This window comes from Nelumbo nucifera, chromosome 4 (assembly GCF_055504915.1).
Source record: "Nelumbo nucifera cultivar China Antique chromosome 4, China Antique-T2T, whole genome shotgun sequence".
Classification (NCBI taxonomy): Eukaryota; Viridiplantae; Streptophyta; class Magnoliopsida; order Proteales; family Nelumbonaceae; genus Nelumbo; species Nelumbo nucifera.
The window spans coordinates 14,326,844-14,349,712 of record NC_142652.1 but is presented as its reverse complement, the minus strand read 5'-3'; the positions used below and the strand labels follow the sequence as shown (position 1 = coordinate 14,349,712).

General features: G+C 38.5%; 1 protein-coding gene across 5 annotated transcripts in view; it reads left to right on the top strand.

Moving 5' to 3' along the window:
• Nucleotides 1–21,987, top strand: part of LOC104608021 (phosphatidylinositol 4-kinase alpha 1-like) — a 139,209-nt gene extending 117,222 nt beyond the window's left edge. Inside the window, exons 18-27 of one of the 5 annotated variants that reach the window (XR_016085420.1) lie at nt 6,104–6,370; nt 6,504–6,581; nt 6,725–6,769; nt 13,763–13,935; nt 14,030–14,225; nt 17,945–18,085; nt 19,664–19,872; nt 20,430–20,572; nt 21,116–21,277; nt 21,462–21,987. Coding sequence is in view for 3 of the 5 variants with exons in the window: in XM_010273862.3 (XP_010272164.1) it covers nt 6,104–6,370; nt 6,504–6,581; nt 6,725–6,769; nt 13,763–13,935; nt 14,030–14,225; nt 17,945–18,085; nt 19,664–19,872; nt 21,116–21,277; nt 21,462–21,720 (1,530 nt within the window). In the remaining 2 variants the exon portion in view is untranslated. Of the gene's footprint in view, nt 1–6,103; nt 6,371–6,503; nt 6,582–6,724; nt 6,770–13,762; nt 13,936–14,029; nt 14,226–17,944; nt 18,086–19,663; nt 19,873–20,386; nt 20,573–21,115; nt 21,278–21,461 lie in introns of those variants that run through there. The other 4 variants (XR_737043.3, XM_088902939.1, XM_010273862.3 and 1 more) reach the window with 4 other exon arrangements.
• The last annotated feature ends 882 nt before the right edge of the window (nt 21,988–22,869 follow it).

The window sequence follows — 22,869 nt, the reverse complement described above, 5'->3', positions numbered from 1 at the left end:
TCCCAGTGAAATTTGATGGAACCAACTACAGCATGTGGAAGTTCCATTTTGACTCTTTGTCGAAGGAAAAGGTCTAGAGGGTCATCTCAATGGGACTGTTATTAAACCATATGAAACAGATGTCAAGGCCTTTTCACAATGGAAACTAGACAATGGAAAACTGGTTTCTTGGATCTTGAGTTCGATTGTATCTCACATGTATCTCAATGGGACTGTTATCAGTCCAATTTATCTAGACAATATCAAATTGAATTTGAGATTTTTTGCTTACTGTTAGGGGGCTAAAAAGATACAAGAATACTATTCAGGGTTCATTAACTTATGGGCAGAGTATGAGTCGGTCCATGTTGATCTCGCAGACTCCTTAGAGTGTGTCAAGTATCTTCAAAAACACTTTGAGAAGAGGAAAGTGAATCGATTCCTTATGAAACTTAGGCCTGAGTATGAAATAATAAGGTCTAATATTTTGAGTAGAGGGACCCTTACAGAATTGGATTCCGTGATTTACTAAGGAAAGAAACTAAACTTATGACTACTGCAAGCATAGATGGGAAATCAATTGATTCTAGGGCTGATACAGTCTTTATTGCGCAAGGGAGTAAAAAATCTAATGTCAAGGACTTCTCTAAAACCTAGTGTTATAAATGTAAAGGGTTTGGATACGTTGCCTTTCATTGTAAGAAGAAGAATGTTTGCACCTATTGTAAACAGCATGGTCATTTTATTCCAGATTGCCCTGTTCAGCCATCCAAGGGAACTATGAAGAAGAATCAGTCACGAGCATATCGAGTGACTGAGGGATGAAGAATTTCATGCTCTTCAGTCCAATAATACTTGGGATCTCACTTCCTTACCACCCGGGAAGTAGGCCATTGGTTGTCGATGGGTATATACAGTTAAACACTATCAAGATGGCAGTATTGAGCGGTTCAAAGCTTGACTTGTTGCCAAGGGGTATACTCAGACCTATGGTGTGGACTATTCAGAAAACTTCTCTCCTATGGCTAAAATGGGTTTTATACGAGTGCTCATTTCTTTAACTGCCCACTTTGATTGGCCCCTATTTTAGTTTGATGTCAAAAGTGTGTTTCTCCATGGTGATCTTCACGATATATGGAGCAACCCCCTGGGTATGTTTCTCAGGGGAAGTCAAGAAAGGTATGTTGATTGAAGAAGGCTATCTATGGGCTGAAGCAATCACCACGGGCATGGTTCGATCGTTTTAGTAGAGTGGTGCAAGATTTTGGCTTGAAACAATGCAGTGTTGATCACTCTGTGTTTAGTAGAGACTCGTCATCTAAGAAAATCATTCTAGCCGTGTATGTTGATGATATTGTTCTCACTAGCAATGATACACATGGAATTGATGATATTGTTTGCCCTGGAATTTGAAAATAAGCGAGCTTCATTAGACTCTTGTTTGCTATCCACTACTAGTTTTTCTTCTACATCTTGTAATAATGTGTGGCACTTATGGCATAGATGTTTGGGCCACACTCATGCTAAAAACTTGGACTATTTATTTTCTTCTAGTTATTTGCTTATGATTGTTGCTTCATTTAAGAATGTTGATAAATTTTGTTTAACTTTCTGCTATAGTAAAAGTCATGTTTTTCCTTGACCATCTTCTACTGAACATGCTTCTACATCTTTTCACCTTATTCATAGTGATGTTTGGTCGTCTCTAGTTATTTCACGTTTGGGTTATAGATATTTTGTGTTGTTTACTGATGATTGTACTCGATACACATGGATTTACTTTCTTCGAAAGAAGTCAGAAGTCCTTCCCACATTTAAGAACTTTCATGCTATTGTTATGACCTAGTTTAAAAGCACTATAAGTATTTTGAGGTCAGATTCAAGGGGAAAGTACTTTGATGGTGAGAATGGTAAGTTTCAAACCTATCTCAAACAACATGGCATTCAGTCCTAGAAATCTTGTCCAGGTACACCTCAACAAAATGGGGTATCTAAGCGCAAGAATTGTCAAATTACTAGTATGGCGAGATCCTTGTTACAAGATTCCCATGTTCCCATTACCTTCTGGGTGGAGGCAACCCACACTGTTGTTCATCTCATCAACATTCTTCCCACTTCTATTCTTGAAAATTCTTCTCCCTATCAATCCTTATTTCATTGTCCACCAAATCTGTTCATGCTTTGCGTCTTTGGTTGTGTCTGCTTTGGTCATCTTCCTCCCCATGAATGCACAAAGCTAACAGCTCAATCAACTATGTGTGCATTCATGGGATATAGTATGGAACACAAGGGCTTTCTCTGTTATGATCCCAAAGTCCGTAGACTGTGCATATCTCGTAATGTCATTTTTCTTGAGAACCTTTCCTTCTTTGAACATGTTAGTAAATTGCCTATACCATCATTTTCTATTCTACATCATTTTGGCTTTGTAGGTGATCCTTCTCCTACATCTCAGCCACTTCAGGTTTATTTCAAGAAGCATCCAGCTCGCTCATTGTCTATGCCTCCTCCACCTCTAGCACCAGTGACTAGTCATTCCTCCCCATCCATCACTACTGTAAGTTCTTATCATCTTGTTGATTTGCCCTCATACATTCCTTTGCGTTGATCATCTCATATTTCTCACCCACCTGACTGCTATGGCTTCTTTTCCAGTCATAGCTCATTTTCTGTTGTTTTGTCATCAACGGACATTCCTAAGTCTTATAACCAAGCTATACCAGTTAAGCATTGGAAAGATGCCATGGATTTAGAGGTTCAAGCCTTATTGGAAAATGATATCTAGGATCTTGTCTCCCTCCCCCAAATGCCTCCATCATTGGTAGCCTATGGGTTTACTTAGTGAAACTCAAATCAGATGGTACTCTTGACAGATATAAGGCTTATTTAGTTGCTCAAGGCTAGAAGCAAGAGTATGAGATTGACTATGGTGAAACTTTTGCTCCAGTGGCTAAAATGACAATTGTCCATTACTACTCTTAGACAATGGATAGTTCATCAGATGGATGTAGGGGTGCAACTGGATCAGATCATTATCTGGTTTGACCCAATATTTGATCCTATTTGGTCAAATTTGGATCACCTTGTTCGGATCTTCAGAACGGGTTGGATAGTAGGACCCAATCAAAAAACAGGTCGGATTCAGAACCCCCCTACCGCTATCTGATTCAAGAAGATCTAATTCGATATGTATTATAAATATAAATATATGTAATACATATATATGTTATTTATTTATTTATAAATATATATATTATATTTTTATAAATTTGTTATGTTATTTATTTTTTTATAGAAAACAAGTATATATGGTGAAAATAATTTAAAAATACTTGTATTTTTGTTTTTTCTTTATTTAAATTAGTATATTTTATTTTTCTTTTAATAATTTATTAATTTTTAAGAAAAACAAGTTGGATCGGATCAGATCCGAAGGTCTGACTTACCGATAGGATTCGAATTCAAATCGAATCCTATCAGATCCAATCGGATCTGACATGAATAGTGTCGGACCGGATTCGAATATACCCTGATCCGAATCTGATCTAATCCATTTGTATCCCTAGATAAATGTCAAGAATGCCTTTCTCCATGGGCATTTACAAGAAACAGTCTATATGAAACCACCTCCTGGATGTTGTGATAATCTTCTTTTGGTGTGTAAACTATAAACTGAAGAAAACATTATATGGTCTTAAACAAGCTCCATGAGCTTGGTTTGACCGCTTCCGTGTAGTGGTGTTGGAGGCTGGTTTTCAGCAAAGTGCTTCAGATTACTCTCTTTTTACTCTTAATCGAGCACAAGGGTTGACTCTTCTCTTGGTATATGTTGATGATATCCTTATCATCAGAGATGATGTGGACGACAATAACAACTTGAAGCTCCTTCTCAGCAACTCTTTCGAAATGAAAGATCTTGGGCCGGTCACCTATTTTCTTGGCCTTGAAATTCAGCGATGTCCTCAAGGTTATTTTGCCAACCAATAGAAGTTGCACTTGCTTGCTTGATTGATTCTAAACAAGTGGATACACCTTTGGAGCTTAACTATAAGCTAAGTAAGGATGAGGGTGAGCTCCTTCCTGGTGCTACAACTTGTAGGTAGTCTTATCTGCCTGACTATTACTAGACTGGACATTTCTTATGCTGTCCAGCTCGTGAGCTAGTTCCCACGTCAGCCCCACTTTTTTGCAGTTCTCCAAATCATTCGTTATGTCAAGGGCACACTGTCTCATGGCTTATTTTTCTCATCTTCTTCCTCTATTCAGCTCTGAGCTTATGTAGATGTTGATTGGGCAGGTTGCCTTGACACTCATCATTTTACTACTGGCTGGTGTATATTTCTTGGTGATTCTTTGATTTCTTGGAAATGCAAGAAACAACAAACAGTTCTCAAGTCATCTACTGAAGCAGGATATAGAGCAATGTCCTCAGCATGCGATGAAATAGTTTGGCTCAAGGCTCTACTTCATGATATGGACATTGATCACTAATCCACCATCCCTCTGTTTGCTAACAACGTGAGTGCAATCAAGATTGCATCCAACCTGGTATTTCATGAGCGTACTAAACATATTGAGGTGGATTGTCACTTCATTCGTGACCTTCTCCTCACGGGTCACATCTCTCTCCCACATGTTTCCTCGGGCCTACAGCTGATAGATCTCTTCAGCAAAGCCCGACATAATTTCCTTATTGACAAACTGGTGCTTGTTCCCCAACATCAATTTGAGGGGGAGTGTAGAGAAGATGGAGGTAGTTATGTAATTTTATCTTTGTTGAAATCTAGTAGGCGTGTACATTAGTGGATAGCTCTTTTCTTTTATTTCTTTTGTAAGGACAATCTGGTCCATTCACATTCTTAATATAAGTTCTTTCTTTTTGGGTTGGTTCTATCATACTGATCAACCCTAACAGATCTGAACTCTTGGCTTTCTTCCTATCTTTTCTCCTTCTCTCAGATTAACAACTTTACCACTTATAACAACTTATCTCCTTCTTATCATTCTTTTTTTTATCTGCTATTTGTAGTGTTTTTATTCCTAAGTCTGTTGTAGAGGCCTTGAATTCCCCTAAGTGGAAAAATGCAATTCTAGAGGAACTTGATAATACTCTTCATAAGAATTGCTCGTGCAATTTGGTGGACCTTTCTAAGGGAATAAAACCTATGGGATGCAAGTGAACGTTTGCAGTTGAGCATCATGTTGATGGCTCAGTGGAAAGATATAAGGCAAGGTTGGTGGCCAAGGGTTTCTCTCAGACATATGGAGTTGTCTACAACACCCTTGTTCATCCTCCTCCACTTTCTCCTAAGGATGTGTTTTACATTTGCACCTCTCAGAAATCCCTTCAAGAGCAACCTCTCCAACCTTTTTCGCTATGGCAAGATCAGCCTTACTCATCTCTCGGAAATCCCTTTTAGTCAAGTGCCCGACTGTCATCGCTTTTCCAGTTGTGTGCCCCGTTTTTTGAATGATAGTGACTTAGGGGCCGCTTGATAACAGATGAAGTTGCTGAACTGAATGACTTATTGCTTTATCAGTTTATCTTTTAATGGATAAAATAATTAAATAATAAAATATTCAGGTCTACAGTATTCTACCCAGCTTCAGCTTCAGCCATTAAGGAGCCCACAACTTCCTTGAAAAACTTATTCATTAAAAGACAAAATAATTAGTTTTTCAGTTCAGCCATTTCAGCCATTATCAAATGGCTCTTTAGTGAACCACATTCATAATGGAAAGCCTGTTATCAATCAAAGAATGTCCATGTGTTCTTTTAGGAAAAGATTCCCAACAATTTTCAATGATTTTAACAAATTATCAAAAAATTAAATATTCTAAAATTTTAAATTTCAGATGTTTAATTTATCAATAACATTCCAAATATCCTTGATATATGAGTGATATGAAGGAAAAATATATACTTGAAATATTTCATATCACCCCAATGTAATGAGGAAATGTATTGCAAACCATGCTCCATGGTGGGCTTCAAGGTCTTTCGTCAGCATATTGAAGATGGCGGTGTTTCTTAACTATTTATTATTTCTGTTGGCCATTCTTTTCTTTCCCTTTTCTCAAATTCTTTTGATTATAAGTTATGTCGGTCTGTTTTTTGGTGCAGTTGCATATATTTGATATTCGCTGCATACCTGCAGCATTACCATTTTTTGTCACTCCAAAGGCTGTTGAAGAGAATTCAGTGCTTTTGCAACAATTGCCACATTGGGCTGCTTGTTCAATTACACAGGCCCTTGAGTTTCTTACTCCTGCATATAAGGGTCATCCACGTGTCATGGCATATGTTCTTAGAGTTTTGGAGTCCTATCCTCCTGAACGAGTTACCTTTTTCATGCCACAATTGGTACAGGCTCTGCGATATGATGAAGGGGTGAGTTATCCATGTGATGCACATTGGTGTTATTACTGTGACCATTTTCTATGGGCATTGTACTGTTGCAGCTATGAATTCCTTATTTTTTATATTTGATTTAATTCATCTAAGATTCTATTTTTTCATGCAGAAATTGGTAGAAGGATATTTACTTGGAGCAGCACAAAGAAGTGATATATTTGCCCACATTTTGATCTGGCATCTACAGGTGTTTCTTTTATTGTGTGCCCTTAAACTAACAGGGATCTACTTTGATGTTATCACTATTGACAAGATATATTGGAATACTTTGTTGTGTATGCTATTTGAATGCTTGAGCTTGAATTAGCTTTGATGTTATATTTTTGGCAGGGAGAAACATTTCCAGAAACAGGGAAAGAAGCAAGTGCTGGGAAGGTATGTTCATGTTTGTGTATTCCTTTTGTTAATTCACTTTGAGATTATGCAAGATTGATCTTCAGAGATGGGCAATTGGTTGTTCAATTCTCATCTTCAACTATTAATGCAAAATGGACCTCCACAAAAAAATTGCTCCCCCCCCCCCCCTCCTCAAGAAGTTACTGCCAATCTACCATCTAGTTAGTACACTGGATGCATAAGATCACAAATCTCCAAAAGACCTGTCCCCAAACAAGAATAACTAGATAAGAAGGTTTTCTAATCTTCCAATTCGTTTTAGTTCAAAACAATTCTGATACAAACTACAGTTCTATATGTCTAGATGCTGAAGGGAATTGAAAACAATTAAACATCCCCCCCAAAGAAAAAAGGGAGGAAAAATAGTAAATAAATCATTTACTTTTGGTGACCCAGGAAAAACCATAAAAATTTGATTCTCAAATTTTTGTACGTAGATCCAGGACTAAAAGGAGAAAAGATTCCATCCATTCAAGAAGGGATGACATCTTCTCCACTTGAGTTCTTTACTGCTTGAGTATAAGTTTTTAAAAGCAATTCTACCTCCAGTCATAGTTTTCAAGGCACCTAGGCAAAGCTAGGTGATAGGGGAGCGCCTTGTTGCCTAAGCGATGAGTTTTTTAAAATAAAAAATATATAAATCCTAGGTTAGATCCCTAGGTTTCATAGTAATTAGTAGTGATCTTTAACTGATAATCACCATGCTTCTCCTAAAATAAGTACAAACCCCATATCAATAGATAGAATGTCAACATATTTATGAGTAGAAAAATAAGAAAGGAAAGAAACATACAGGTTTCTTGTCTCAATTGGATAAAATCTTCAAGTTATTTTTTACTTGTCAATTCAGGTTTTAAAGTCCTAAAGGGTTCAAGACTATGCCACTGACTTGTGTCTCGACTGAACCCAAACAAATAAGAAAATAACAAAAAGAAACTAGTATAAGAATCACAATATTAATACTATAAACCCACAATATGAATAATTTAGTCTAATAATATCTATTGTACTACTATTAATAACATAGAATAAAAATATAAATATTGTGTGGTGTCGTAGATATAAATATGTAGGCATTTGGGCGAGGCAACCCTCCAAGAACGCCTTCTCACCTAGGCATCACCTAGGTGTCACCTCGACAACTATGCCTCCTGTGTTGAGTTTCCATCCTCTCTGATGTGTTGGATTGAAGTCTTTGTATGTATGAGTATTCGGCTGATAAGAGTTCTTATTAGCCTATACTTAAGTTTAAGTTGTCCTGTACTGGGCTTTTGTTAATGGGCCTAATCCTGTTTAATGTTTTAAGTTGTCTGGGTGTCCCATCACTAATCAGGGGCATTCTAGTAACTTCCTATATCATTGTACTACACCATAATATAAATAATAGTACTGTCGACTGAGTAGTCAAGTTCGACATTCCTGCATCTCTTCTTCTTCTTCTTCTCTTTTCTGCTATTTCGGCTACAGTAATTTAGCTTTCATGGTATCAGAGCATTAGCTTCTTCCTGGTTTCAGCCGGCACACACTCTCTTCTCTTGTTGTCTTTTCATCTTCTCTCTCCCTTTTCTGGGTTGCTGTAGTGAAGACCTAGGGGTGTAAGAGTAAAGCAAGTTCGAACCTAGGGTTTCTCTTGGTTGTAGGACTCAAGGGAAGTAAGACCCAGAAGTAGATGTCCTACTAGGTTATTTCCAGCAAATAGTAGTTATTTGGCTACTAAGAGAGGTCTGTGTAGGACAGACCTAGTTGAGGACTGATTTCAGCAGTCCTAGCACTAGCCGAAAGGGGCTTAGCTACTTCTACAGTTACAGCTTCGGTGCTCCAGCAAGACTCGCACAGACTTAGCTTCTTCTACAGAGCCCACTGTTCACTTGCTACTGTTGCAGCCTCGAACTGTTCACTCACTACTGTACCCGAACTGTTGCAGTTTTTGGTTCAGCCCAAGTGAAGTCTATCTAGTGTTCTACCAGCACTGTGAACACTTCTACCATCATAGCAATGTGGCAAACAGCTCCAAGTTCAGGGTGGTTATCAGTCCGAAACCCCTCACCACTGCTGTGAGATTACCTAGGGAGCTGCCAGCTCCAGATTGTTCAGCACTGTGAACCCTAGTTGAGGACTGATGTCAGCAGTCCTAGTATTGGCCGCAAGGAAGGGCACTCTCTTTACAGTTGCAGTACTCAAAGTTCAAGTGGAGTCTGCATAGCACAATAGTTGAGAACCCTTAGCTTCAGGTCGGTTACCAGCTCAGAACTCCTTACTTGCTGTTGTAACTGAACTGTTTCAGAACTGTGACAGTCTCGGCAAGTCTGAAACTGTGTCGAGTGCTGTCAGAAACTGCTGTGATCATTTCAGCTAATCAGATCTGCTCCAGAACTGGTTCAGAACCTTCAGAACTGCTTCGGCTAGTCTCAATCAGTGTCACCTACACAGTGGCTGCAGTCAAGATGTCTTCAATACCCAGAGATGTTTCTTCTAGAGATAACAGGCCTGCGGCAAGTGGGAATTTCGTCGCCAGCAACAATGATGACAACTCACAAAATACACCAACAGTGTCTTCTTCTCCTATGGGACAGGTTGTTGATTCCTCTGGAACTGGTACATTGGGCTTCTCTGCTAGTGAGGTTGAGATCCTTAGTAGGGCATTAGCCCGTCTAAGAAATAATTCTTTTGCTTCTACATCTCTTGCTAGATCAGGTACAGCCTTTGCCTTCAGTGCCACTGGCTCTATTGACTCTATTTCTTGGGTTATTGATTCCGGTGCTACTGACCATATGACACATATGTCTTCCCTATTCTCTTCATATCATTTGTTGTCTGGTCAGGATAAGATGAGAGTTGCTGACGGGTCTTTCTCCACTATCTCTGGAAAGGGAATTGTTGACCTAAGCAAGGACCTCTCTCTTAAATCAGTTTTACATGTTCCCAGTCTTACCTCAAATCTCTTGTCTGTTTCAAAACTTACCAAAAATTTGAACTGTAGTATAACCTTTTTTCCTACTCATTGTGTCTTCCAGGACAGATTGACAAGGAGAACGATTGGGTGTGGTCATGAGTATGGAGGCCTCTACTACCTTGATGCAGACATCGGCTCAACCTTACAAGCATCTGCTGCTAGTAATCCGGAAAGTGTGGAGTCAATAGCTAAGCTGCATCTTTGGCATGCTAGGCTAGGTCATGTGTCTTTCTCCTCATTAGAAATGTTGTTTCCCGAATTGTTTAAGGGCATTCCAAGTCAGAGTCTAACCTGTGAAGTATGTCAAATGTCAAAACAATGTAGAACTGTGTATCCAATTTCCAGCAATGAAATTTGTGCTCCTTTTGATTTGGTTCATTCTGATGTCTGGGGCCCTTCACCCATTGTTTCCTTTGATGGCTTCCGGTACTTTATCAGTTTTATTGACCACTACTCTCGTTGTACATGGATCTACCTGTTAAAAGGACGGGATGAAGTACCACGGATAACCATGGCATTTTGCAAGATGATTGAAACACAGTTTAATAAGAAGATTAAGCAATTCAGGTCAGACAATGCTGCTGAATACTTTGAAAAATCCTTGAACTTATTCCTGGAAGATGCTGGCATACTACATCAGTCATCCTGTGCTTATACTCCTCAGCAGAATGGAGTTGTTGAGCGCAAGAATAGACATCTATTGGAGACAGCTCGAGCCTTACTATTCCAACACAAAGTCCCCAAGCAATACTAGTCTTAAGCTGTACTTTCTGCATCATATCTGATAAACCGGATGCCATCTAAGGTGTTGGGTATGAAAACCCCTTTCTCTGTTTTGTGCCCCACTCTTCCAGACTTTCCCCTTCCTCCTCGGGTCTTTGGCTGTATATGTTTCATACATGTGAAGGATCCAAAGAAGACTAAGCTAGATCCTAAGGCTACAAAGGGAATATTCTTGGGGTACTCTCCTACACAAAAGGGTTACAAGTGTTATGACCCTGTCTCCAAGAGAAAGTATGTCACCAAAGATGTGGTGTTCTTTGAGTCTCAACCCTATTTTCAGTCTTCTCAGAATCCTCTTCAGGGGGAGACTAGTGGGATGGAAGAGGATTCTCATTCTCCCTCCTTTTTTGTTCCCCTATCTACCTCGGGTCTTCCATCCTCTCCTCCTACTCCTTGTTGTGACATTCCGGGTCAACCCAGTGAGGCTCCCACTGTGCCGGTTACCTCTCCTGATGCTGCAGATGTTCTTGAAGGCTCCAGTAGGCAACAAAAAGAGATACTTACATACAATAGAAGGAAAAGGGGTCCTCAACCTCATGACAGCAACCAGTTGGACTCGGATCAATCTGTCTCTACAATCCAAGGTAATTTCAACTCTCATACTTCTAATTTGGATCTTCCTATTGCTCTCTGTAAGCCTATCCGCTCTTGCACCACCCGGCACCCCATTGCTGATTTTGTTTCTTACTCACATTTATCTCCTACCTATCACTCCTTTGTGTCTGCTCTTTCCTCTGTGCGTGTTCCTTCTAGGTACTCAGAGGCTGTGTCTGATCCAAGGTGGAAAGAAGCTATGAATGAAGAGATGAAAGCCCTAATGAAAGCAAGAACTTGGGAATTAGTGGATCTGCCAGAGGGGAAGACCACTGTTGGGTGCAAGTGGGTGTTTACTGTAAAGCACAGGGAGGACGGGTCCATTGAAAGGTACAAGGCCAGACTTGTGGCAAAGGGGTTTACTCAGAAAGAAGGGATTGACTACAAAGAAACCTTTGCCCCGGTAGCAAAGCTCAACACAATTCGGGTTCTATTGTCACTAGCAGCAAATTTTTCATGGGAACTTCATCAGCTAGATGTGAAGAATGCCTTCTTAAATGGTGACCTTCATGAAGAGGTATTTATGGAACCTCCACCAGGCTATGACTTTAGTAGAAAGGTGTGCAAACTGAGGAAAGCATTATATGGGTTGAAGCAATCTCCCCGTGCATGGTTTGAGAGGCTCTGTGGGGCCATGAAGAAAGTGGGGTACACTCAGAGTGGTGCAGACCATACCTTGTTCATAAGGAGACAGGATAGCAAACTTACTGCACTCATTGTTTATGTGGATGATATGGTAATTACTGGGAATGACTTGGAAGAGATAAAAAGGCTGAAGGAGTTTCTAGCTTCTGAATTTGAGATCAAAGACTTGGGTCATTTGAGATATTTTCTTGGGATTGAAGTTGCCAGCTCAAGAGAGGGAATCTACATATGTCAACGGAAGTATGTTCTTGACCTCCTAGAGGAAACAAGCATGATGGGGTGTAGGCCAGCAGATACTCTAATGGAACGGAACCATGGCCTGCAGGAATCAGTAGGGGAAGACTACTATGATAAAGAGAGATACCAAAAATTGGTAGGGAAGCTGATATACTTATCCCTCACTTGGCCAGATATTGCTTATGCTGTGCATGTTGTCAGTCAATTTATGCACTCTCCAAAGATTCCTCATATGAAAGCAGTTGAAAGGATTCTCAGGTACTTGAAGACTTGCCCAGGGAAGGGAATTCTCTTCAGGAAAAACAATAGAATTGAAATTGAAGCCTACACTGATGCAGATTGGGCTGGGTCTATTGGAGACAGGAAGTCAACCTCGGGTTACTGTACATTTGTGGGAGGAAACCTGGTCACATGGCGCAGTAAGAAGCAGAATGTAGTGGCTAGATCAAGTGCAGAAGTAGAGTATCGAGCTATGGCCCATGGGGTTGCTGAACTCTTATGGCTCAGAACTCTTCTTAATGAACTTGGCATTAAGGCTGAAGGTCCTCTCAGGCTGTATTGTGACAATAAAGCTGCCATCAACATTGCCAACAATCCTGTGCAGCATGACAGGACAAAACATATTGAGATTGATCGGCACTTTGTTAGAGAAAGAATTGTCTCGGGTGAACTCTGTGTGCCTTATACTCCATCTGAGATGCAAATTGCGGATGTACTGACTAAAGGGCTGGCAGCAGCAAAGTTTAGGGACATGCTTGGCAAGCTAAACATGATTGATATCCATGCTTAGCTTGAGGGGGAGTGTTGGATTGAAGTCTTTGTATGTATGAGTATTCGGCTGATAAGAGTTCTTATTAGCCTATACTTAAGTTTAAGTTGTCCTGTACTGGGCCTTTGTTAATGGGCCTAATCCTGTTTAATGTTTTAAGTTGTCTGGGTGTCCCATCACTAATCAGGGGCATTCTAGTAACTTCCTGTATCATTGTACTACACCATAATATAAATAATAGTACTGTCGACTGAGTAGTCGAGTTCGACATTCCTGCATCTCTTCTTCTTCTTCTTCTCTTTTCTGCTATTTCGGCTACAGTAATTTAGCTTTCATGATGGAGCACTTTTGGGAATGGAGACTGAGAACATGCTTCTCTTCTTTGAAATGTTAGAGGCATCCAACATACTTGATTTGGTGGATAGAAAAATCTGGAGAAAAAATCCAGGGTCTGTTTGAGACAACACAGCTATGTTGTCACATTCGGGGAGAAAGATCTTTGGCATTAGCATGAACTCCTAGTTCTGTTGAGTCCAAAAACCAGCGAATCCTCCTGAAGATTCTCTTGTTAGAGGGGAGTTAATATATTGGGAGAGAGCAGCATTCAGGTTAACTCTCTTTTCTGCTTTGGGGGGAGAAGGTGATGCATGTAATTTGTCTTTGTACTTTCTATTTCTTTATGTTCTTTCTTTTTATTTGATCATTTATTTCAGTTGCTCCTCATAACATATTTTTCTTCCTATTCTAAAACATCTAAAAAAAGGAAAGATATTGGTAAAAGAGTTAACGTATAACTAAAACAATAGTTATCATGTAGAGGATGTGGTTGCATCCATAGTGTTACAGCTGGTGGCTTAGAACTGTTGAATGTGTCCTTGACATAATGGTTCCCATTAATTCATAGATGCATGATTGATTTCTACTTGGATGACTGAATTTCTGAGATCTATATCATCCAGTGCTTTCTCATATATACCTTTTGTCATTTCAGAATAGTGCATTTCTAGCACTACTACCTGTTGTTAGGCAACGGATTATTGATAGTTTCACTCCAAATGCCTGTGACATTTTTCAAAGAGAATTTAACTTTTTTGATAAAGTCACATCTATTTCTGGTGTACTCTACCCACTTCCAAAGGAAGAACGCAGAGCTGGTATCCGAAGGTAAAATTTCCTTGTGATGTATTTTAATGTTGGACTTATTTAAAGATTCTTCCTTTTTCATCTGAGGTTAGTGATAGTTTTCTTGCCATAACAGGGAGCTGGAAAAAATTGAAGTGGATGGGGAAGATCTTTACCTACCTACTGCTCCTGGTAAACTAGTTCGAGGCATTCAGGTGGATAGTGGAATTCCCCTACAGTCAGCAGCTAAAGTTCCTATTATGATTACATTTAATGTAGTAGATAGGGATGGGGATCTCAATGATATTAAACCCCAAGCTTGCATCTTCAAGGTAATCTTTTCCTTTTTTTCTTGCTTATCTCTGGATTGGTAACAGGACAACCTTTATTAAGGAGAGGAAAACAAGGTACAAGAAGATATCCTGGCTAAACCCAGTCTGGGATGAGTCCCAACAACATATAAAAAGCCAGAAAAACCACATTACAACATAGAATTCTTACCAAGTATGATATAGTGGCTTCTCTTATGTCTTATCACAAGGTGTCAGCTAAACTATTTGGTGATCTCAGCATCTAGTGGAATGATATGTTCATCCTGGACTCTGAAGCATGGACCTTTCCTATGGGTCATGACTTTTCTCAAAAGGATTTGCTACAAAATGCTATACAGCTAATGAGAAATCAATTTTACCCAGTGTTTTCAGATCTAAGAATCATATTTTTGAAGTTTTTCTCTCAACCATTAATGTGCTTGTGCACTCTGAAAATTGTTTTGACTTATTATTACTTTCCATTAATTTTCAACATTTAGGCAGAATTCCTTAAGAACTTTCCCTCAACTTTCTGTTTTTCTCTTATTTTGTATCAAACCAAAACGCAGCCTTATTTTGATTGCTAACCAGAAGTTATGTTAATGAGAATAATATTAAGAAACATAGAAGTCTCCTGGAATCAATATGAATATGGGGCTCATGGAGTAGCCTGAGTCTCATCACCCCAATGAAGAAAAAAAGAAAAATGTAACTTCTAATGAATGGTAGAAGGATATGTCTTCTTTGAGTGGTGTTGTGGTAGGAGTCAAGGCCATTTTACCCCTGACTTCTATAGCTCTTTTTCAAGGTAATGGGAAGCGGTGAGAGCAATGGAACTTTGAATTAAGTCAGCTTCAAAATGGTGTTTGGTGTAGTGCTTCAGAGTTTTGATAGACTGAGTAATTGAGCCAACAAGGCAGCAGACTCAAAAAGGGCCAGAGTCAACTCAATTCGATGGTTAAGTTGGGAAATGAGTCAGGGGCATTAGTTCCTGTTGCAGTGGTCTGGTAATTCCTAAGATGTATTGTTGAAATAATTTAGTTATTTGTGTTAGGGTCTGTTTTCTTCAGCCCAGATTCAGATCTCTGTTCCGCCCAGATTCAGCTCTCTGTTCTGCCCAGATTCAGCAAGTTGGAGAAGGAAGGAAGCTTGTTCGATCTGTTCTCTCAGTCAGTATTCCCGCTCTGATACCATCTTGACAGTGAGGCCGGCCAGAAATAAGAGAAGGAGAAGAGAAGAGAAGAAGAAGAAGAGAAGAGAAGAGATTGGCAATGGAACAGTACTGGCGGCGCCAGCTTTATTATATTATATAGGGCGGCAGAAATAAGAAGGGAAAAAACCCTTGTGCCCCTGCTGTAAGTGAGTACAATAACAGACATAACAGAAATAAAAAATTGAAATAAAAAACGCTTTAACTAGCCAAACAGACCCTAACACAAATAACTAAATTATTTCAACATGTATTACAGGCCCACAACATCTAAAGGCCCAACAAATATGTGAGTATAATTTGAAGAAGTTTAAAGGAATTCTATGAAGAGCAATGGTGAAGGTGTATTAGAAGGAGCTCCAGATTGAAGAGGAGAGTTTCCTTCTCACTCCTGGCATTGAGGCTGGAGGTTTCTAAGATATCTTCTGCTTGGCTGTTGGTGATGGATGTTAAGGCTTCTATAGGCATCATGTGGAAGCTGGTGGCACATTGGTGGTATGGCTTTGTTCAATGTGCACAAGAAATCAGCAAGAAATAAAGATATGATTGAAAGAGGAAAAAAGAGTAAGGGACCATTTGATAATGGATGAAGTGTCTGAACTGAATGGCTTACTGCTTTGTCTTCTGGTAGATAAAATAGTTAAGTCATAAAATATTCCAAGGTATATTAGTCAACCCAACTTCAGCTTCAGCCATTAAGGAGCCAATAACCTCCTGAGTATCTCATCCACTAAAATCTTATTATGCATATATTAATATATATATATACAAGGTACCAGGTTGTATTTCTAATTTCTATCTCTCTCTCTCTCTCTCTCTCTCTCTCTCTCTCTATCTATCTATCTATCTATCTATCTATCTATCTCTATCTATCTATCTATCTATCTATCTATCTATCTATCTATCTATCTATCTATCTATCTATCTATATATATATATATATATATATATATATAACCGAGTAAAGTGACCCAGAATATCCCTGGTCATACAATACAATCAGCAGCAAAATAAAGAATAAAAAATTAATGGACAAAAGTATGCCTTAGATTTTAGGTACTGGGCCCAGCCCACGTTATATTGGTGCTTGAGGTGGGCCTTGGAAGAAAAATCTTGTACCCAGGCCTGGATATCTCTAATCAATAGGTCAGGCAATGTGGGTCCAGGCAGAAACGATCATCTCTAATCAATAGGCTCTTTGATGAGCTGTAACCAATTGCAGATGAAACCAAGGCTTACTCTAATACCAAGTTATTGGATGTGCACAAGAAATCAGAAAGAAAATTTTGACTGAAGGAGAAGGAATGAGAAAAGGAGAAGACCGTATTAATACTTCTTAAGATACTGCATAATAGGGAAAGCGGACATTTCATATTTGCCCCCCCTGATAAGTAAATCACAAAACTACCAAATAGAAAAAATGGACTTTCTCAACAAGCTTTTGTTGCCTTCTCAATTTCTGAGTTGGCAGCTGAAGGTGTTGTGCCTGGTGAGTCAGTGCAGGATATGGTTAGTTCAAACATTCATGTGTAGCCCCATGGAAATGAATGAAGAGATGGATGTTTCAATGGGGGTGGTGTCTCCACTCCAACCAAGCTCCGGAAATATAGAACTTGTCCTCTTCCCGTAGATGTTTCCTTGGAAAGGAGGCTGACATGGCTAAGGTCCAGGAGAGGGAGGAGTGAGGAAATGCTGAGATGGAGTCTGAAGAGGATGGGCCTGGCGTTCTGTTGGATGAAGTGCACAAGGTAAGTGGTTTCTTCCCATTAGATAAAATAGCAGTTGCTGAAAATACTTTTAGAAGGCTGAGGAAGAGGAAAGGAAGGGAAGGAATTCATCCATTAAGGTGAAGGATAAGATGGGAGAGGACTCAATAGGAATGGACAGTGAGGTAGATACTGAGGTAGGGACCAAGAGGTTGGAGGAACCTGGTATTTTTAGAGGGAGGGGTAAGAAGAATAAAGATGCATTTCTCTCCAAGGAAGTGATTGGGCTGTCCAAGTTGGTGGACAAATTTACCCAAGAGTGTTAAGAGGAGAGGGAGGGAAGTAGGGGTAGACGACAGGAAGTTTAGGTCTGGTCGTGAGGTTCAAAGTTTATAATGGTTATCTTCTGTTATTGGTGATTTTGGTGAGGTTTGAGCTTTTCCTGTGAAGGTCGCTAGTTGGGTGGTAGGGTGTAGCCAATTCACATGTTGTATATAATGTAGATTTTTGCTTTAGGGATGAGAGGGCTGAGTGTGTTGTATTTTGTTTAGGGACTCCTTTTGATTGAGCATCTTAATTCTTCTTCGCTGTATCCTTCTCTTTATTTTCTTCATAAAATTTTTAGTTTACCATAAAAACCCTGTCCTGATAAATGTTGACCTTGAACTAGTGGATGCTTGGATATAGCAGAATTAGGTGTTCACTTCTTTAGAATTTCTTTTTTTCCTTTATAATGAGTATATTTGTATTTTGCTAGTTTTGATGATTAATATGTGTCTATAGTGTTGAAATATCAACATAAACTATATTTCTTTCTTTTATAGGTAGGAGATGATTGTCGACAAGATGTGCTTGCTCTCCAAGTGATATCACTTCTTAGGGATGTTTTTGGAGCAGTTGGACTTAATCTCTACTTGTTTCCATATGGTGTTCTCCCAACTGGTCCTGAGAGAGGGATAATTGAGGTGAAACTAATTTCTCTTATGTTCTTATTATACATATTCCACTTACCCATCCATTTTTCTTTTTGCTTTTTGATGCTTCAACTAAATCCTTGAGCAGAATGTAAATCTCTAGATATAACACTTAAGCCCTTAATTAAATGAAACCTAAGATGTTGGACATTGACATGCAACAGGCTTTCAAATTGACATTTCTAACAATTGACCTATTAAAGTGGTGCTACACAGGTTTCAAGGGGAGTATGTTTTGAACTTTAGTTTGATACGTTAATAAGAATTCCTTCTCCTGGGCTTGAGACTCTAAACTTGATTGTTGGTCTAAATTTGGGTCATTTCTGAAGTGGATATTTTTCATAAAGTTGAAACCAATCTTATAGAGGTTTATAAACCATGGAAACATTGTGTGAAGCATAAGAAACTTGCATGCTGTTTTGGGAATGGTAATTCAGGTATGAAGACATAATGAAGAATCATGCGATAACCTAAGCATACAACTAGAATAGATAGTGCAAGTTCAATTATAAAATAAGCTGTACTGCATTTTAAGGTTTGGAAGTTAAACTTCCACAAGATTATCATCATTTTAAGTTGTACTAATGCAATGAAATCAGAATTGTATGAATTATATTTGCAGAAAACTTGATTAGGATATGTGCTTACTTAAATTAAAAATAATATATTTGTGCAAGATCACAGAAAGCATACATCATGGATGCAATATACTATGTACGACATATATACTCTTATTTCCCCTGGGATTTCTATATTTTTGTGGTTGAAATGTGCATTTAACTAATAGGAAACAATTAGTTAGCAATTTAGGTAATTTCTTTCATCTTTCTGCTTTATAAATTCAATAAATGTTTCAAAACAGCAATCACCAATAAAGGTGTAACCAATTTTATTTCCAAAAACTCGTCTCTGTATGTAAAGGGGATGAGTTAATGCTTAAACTTAAAGGGTGCAATATATGTTTGTCACCTTCCTCTTAGCATGTAAAGTGTTGTTGGTATGAACTGATATGTATTATGTATCCTAGTTGAGAGATAGGCTATAGCATTTTAGGGCAAGATCATGTTGAAGGTTAGATTGTATAGTAGTGTCAAAGAAGTGACTATCTGGGTCTGTACCCAATATGTTCTACCAATAAATCGATGTTGTCCTCAACCTATTGTGATTATAATCCATATTTTTTTGTTGATTTTTGACAAGAGAAAGTCATGAAGGTAGAATCAATTCTTATCGTCAAATCTTCTAAACTGTCTTTACACCAAGACTTAAATGCTGTTTTTTCATGACGATTAAGTCATGATATATAAATGGAAGTCCAGCAATGCAGAGACCAGTTAGTTGTAGATCCTTAGGCTGTTTTTGGTTTGAAAGATAACTAGGGAAACCTATACAACCTTGTATGGGTTTCCCTACCTTTTCTTTCAAACCAAACACATCCTTATGTTTAGAGCTGAAAAAAATGAAGCAGATCTTTTTAATTTCTTCAGTTTATAATATGTGAATATTATTTAAAAGGGGTTTATCACATCTCATACACGTATCTGTTATTATAATGGTTTCAATCTACAGGTTGTCCCTAATTCAAGGAGCAGAAGTCAAATGGGTGAAACCACTGATGGTGGATTATATGAGATTTTTCAACAGGACTTTGGGCCTGTTGGTTCTCCCAGCTTTGAGACTGCTCGTGATAACTTCATGGTTAGCAGTGCTGGTTATGCTGTTGCAAGCCTTTTACTTCAACCAAAGGATCGGCACAATGGCAATCTTCTTTTTGACAAGTAATCTCCATCATATTTTCCATGATAGGGAGTAACTATAAACTACGCCAGAATCCTCAAAATATGCATACATATCAATATCAACACAAAAGCCATGAGTAAAGATTCAGAGTTGGCTTTACTAAGGCTTTCATCCTTACCCAAATATTTTGTTTACTGGACATTAAAGTTGGAAAGATTGGGAAAATTTATGGGCATTTAGATCCCACATGCAATGAAATCATTTTAGGTGCAAAATTCATGAAAGATAAACTGATGATGGCAACTTTAATAAGAACAAAAATGAGGTTATTTTTGGTTTTCTAGAGATATAACTCATCTAATTATTTTTGTTAACATCCCGTGGATGGTTCCATTTAGGTAATGAACTAATGCTTTTGGGAGGTCCATTTAGATGAAGGGATAATGTATTAAAATATTATGAATAACTAAACTGAAATGATTTCATTCCATGTGGCTTCATATTGCCTTATTTATATCTAAGATATACTATTGTATGGTTGCTTTTCTCGAGATTTTAGGGTTACTTCAAGTCTGACTAGGGGGGCCATACATAGGAGTGCAAATTGGCATCTGATTTGAAGAATTGATACTGCACGGGGCCTGAGTCCTCAGGTTGGCCCCTTCAAATTTTAACCAAATTCACAGCCTGCCCAAGTTGCACCTTTATCCATACACAAGAAACTATTACTTCTACCAGGTTAGCTTCTGTAAACTGTGTAGATGGGCATTACTTTTCACTCTGATAATGTAGGGTAGTTATTTGGGCACATCATGTCATCAATGAAACAGAGTCCCAATCAAGAGAAAAAAAAATTACTTTTTTATCAGTATAGTCATGGTGCTTTTTTTTCTTTAGTCTGGGGATTGTGCTCAAATCCACCATCAATTCATACATACACACAATGACAAAAATGTACTTATCATGCATTCATACATAACAAGTAATATTTATAGTAGATTAACTATTTTAAAGAAATCCATATCAACTTACATGTAGGTTTTTCTATACACAGTATTATGATAAGTGCCTTTCTGCATCTTTAAATTGTCAAATAAAAACAAACGGGCAATTAATGCTTCCAACTATATTTTTCCCCTTGATTGAGTCGTTTTCTTGACATTTTAGAAGCAAATAAAAATAGATATGTCGATATTGGTCCATGTTATATGGCATCTTTATTTTTGGCATTTATAATAGGGTAATGCAAATTCCAATTAATCCCAACTTATTTATATGCAGTAAGGGAAGGCTTGTTCATATTGATTTTGGTTTTATCTTTGAAATTTCACCTGGTGGAAATATGCGTTTTGAAAGTGCCCACTTTAAGCTTAGTCACGAGATGACTCAATTGCTTGACCCATCTGGAGTGATGAAAAGTGAAACCTGGACCGAGTTTGTAAGGCAAGTCTGCACTACATCTCTCTCTCTCCACACGTGTATGCGCACACAAACTGACATACACATACACACCCACATGCGTATACACAACATGTATGATGTATACACTGGCCTACATATGATGGTTTTTCATCTGAATAACTTAATAGTTATCTTGATTGTCTGTCTTATGGTCAACTATTTGCAGCTTGTGCGTGAAGGGTTATCTTGCCGCACGACGATATATGGATGGTATCATTAACACAGTTTTGTTGATGGTCGACAGTGGCCTACCTTGCTTCAGCAGGGGCGACCCAATTGGTAATCTTCGAAAGAGATTTCACCCTGAGATGAGCGAACGTGAGGCAGCCAATTTTATGATTCGCACATGCGTTGATGCCTACAACAAGTGGACAACTGCCGGCTATGATTTGATACAGTACTTGCAACAGGGCATCGAAAAGTAAAAGGTCATCTGTTTCCTTGTAACTCTACTCACTAACACCCCCCTCCCCCTCTCTGGTTTCTGTAAAATTGCACAGTTTGTAGCTCCAATATAGCAGGAAAAAAAATCATGGCACATATTCCTTTGATGGAAAGGAACTAGTTTGGATCCTTCAAAGAAGCTTCTTATGAGAGAGAGAGAGAGAGAGAGATGCTGTACAGAATCCAAGACAATGTAATTTGTGTAACTACAGAATAGCCTCTGAAAATATATCTTGTTTGGTTCTGCACCTTGCTTCCTACTTCCTAATTGGTTCCAATTTCCAAAAGAAGCTGCTCTGAATATACAAACAAAAAATGCGCATGTACCGTGAGACGGGCTCGTTGGATGTCTTAACGTGTTGACGTTTCAAGTTTATTTATCAGATTGAATGATCAAAATAGCAGTTGTTTAACGTGCTCACGTTTATTTTATATGATTGAATGATCGACATGGTAATTATTTAACGTGAAAGACTGGATTGGGTTTTGGTTTACCTCAGAGCCAACTGCAAATTGATTAAACTGAACTATCTCTTGACTTTGATATTTATCCTGTCGACCAAGTCATTCCATCTAGTTCCAATTTCAATTCTGATTTCCGTTTGAACCAAAGAGGACATGGGAATAGGCAAATCTAATTCCAATTCTAGTTTTAATTTCGATTCCAAAGCGAACCAAGTGGACTTTTTCTTTGGGTGCATACAATCCCTACCTGCTATAGAGAAATTTGGCTATTTGGAGCCTAGGGGTATTCATTATACGGTCCATACTGTCTAATTGAATTGAATCAAATTGAAATTGATGGTTTGGTCTGGTTTGAACTTAGAAATGGTTTGGTTCAGTTTGGAATAGTTTTAAATTTGGTTTATGCTTTTGGTTTGGTTTTTTTGAAATTTAGAAACCAAACCACTGTGTGTATCCCTGGTGGAGACATCCACCAAACTTTCTTGCCCATTTATTGCCAAGAAAGAGCTCTTTCAAGTCTCTTGTGTTTACATTTAATCTTTAGTGTCTGATTTTCTCAAATCCTCCTTACAAAGGGGATGTAATCTAAGCATCTTTGAATGAATGAATAGCCTTTCTTTGGCAAAAAAGGACTAGACACAAGAGAGATGCAAAATAGAAATAGG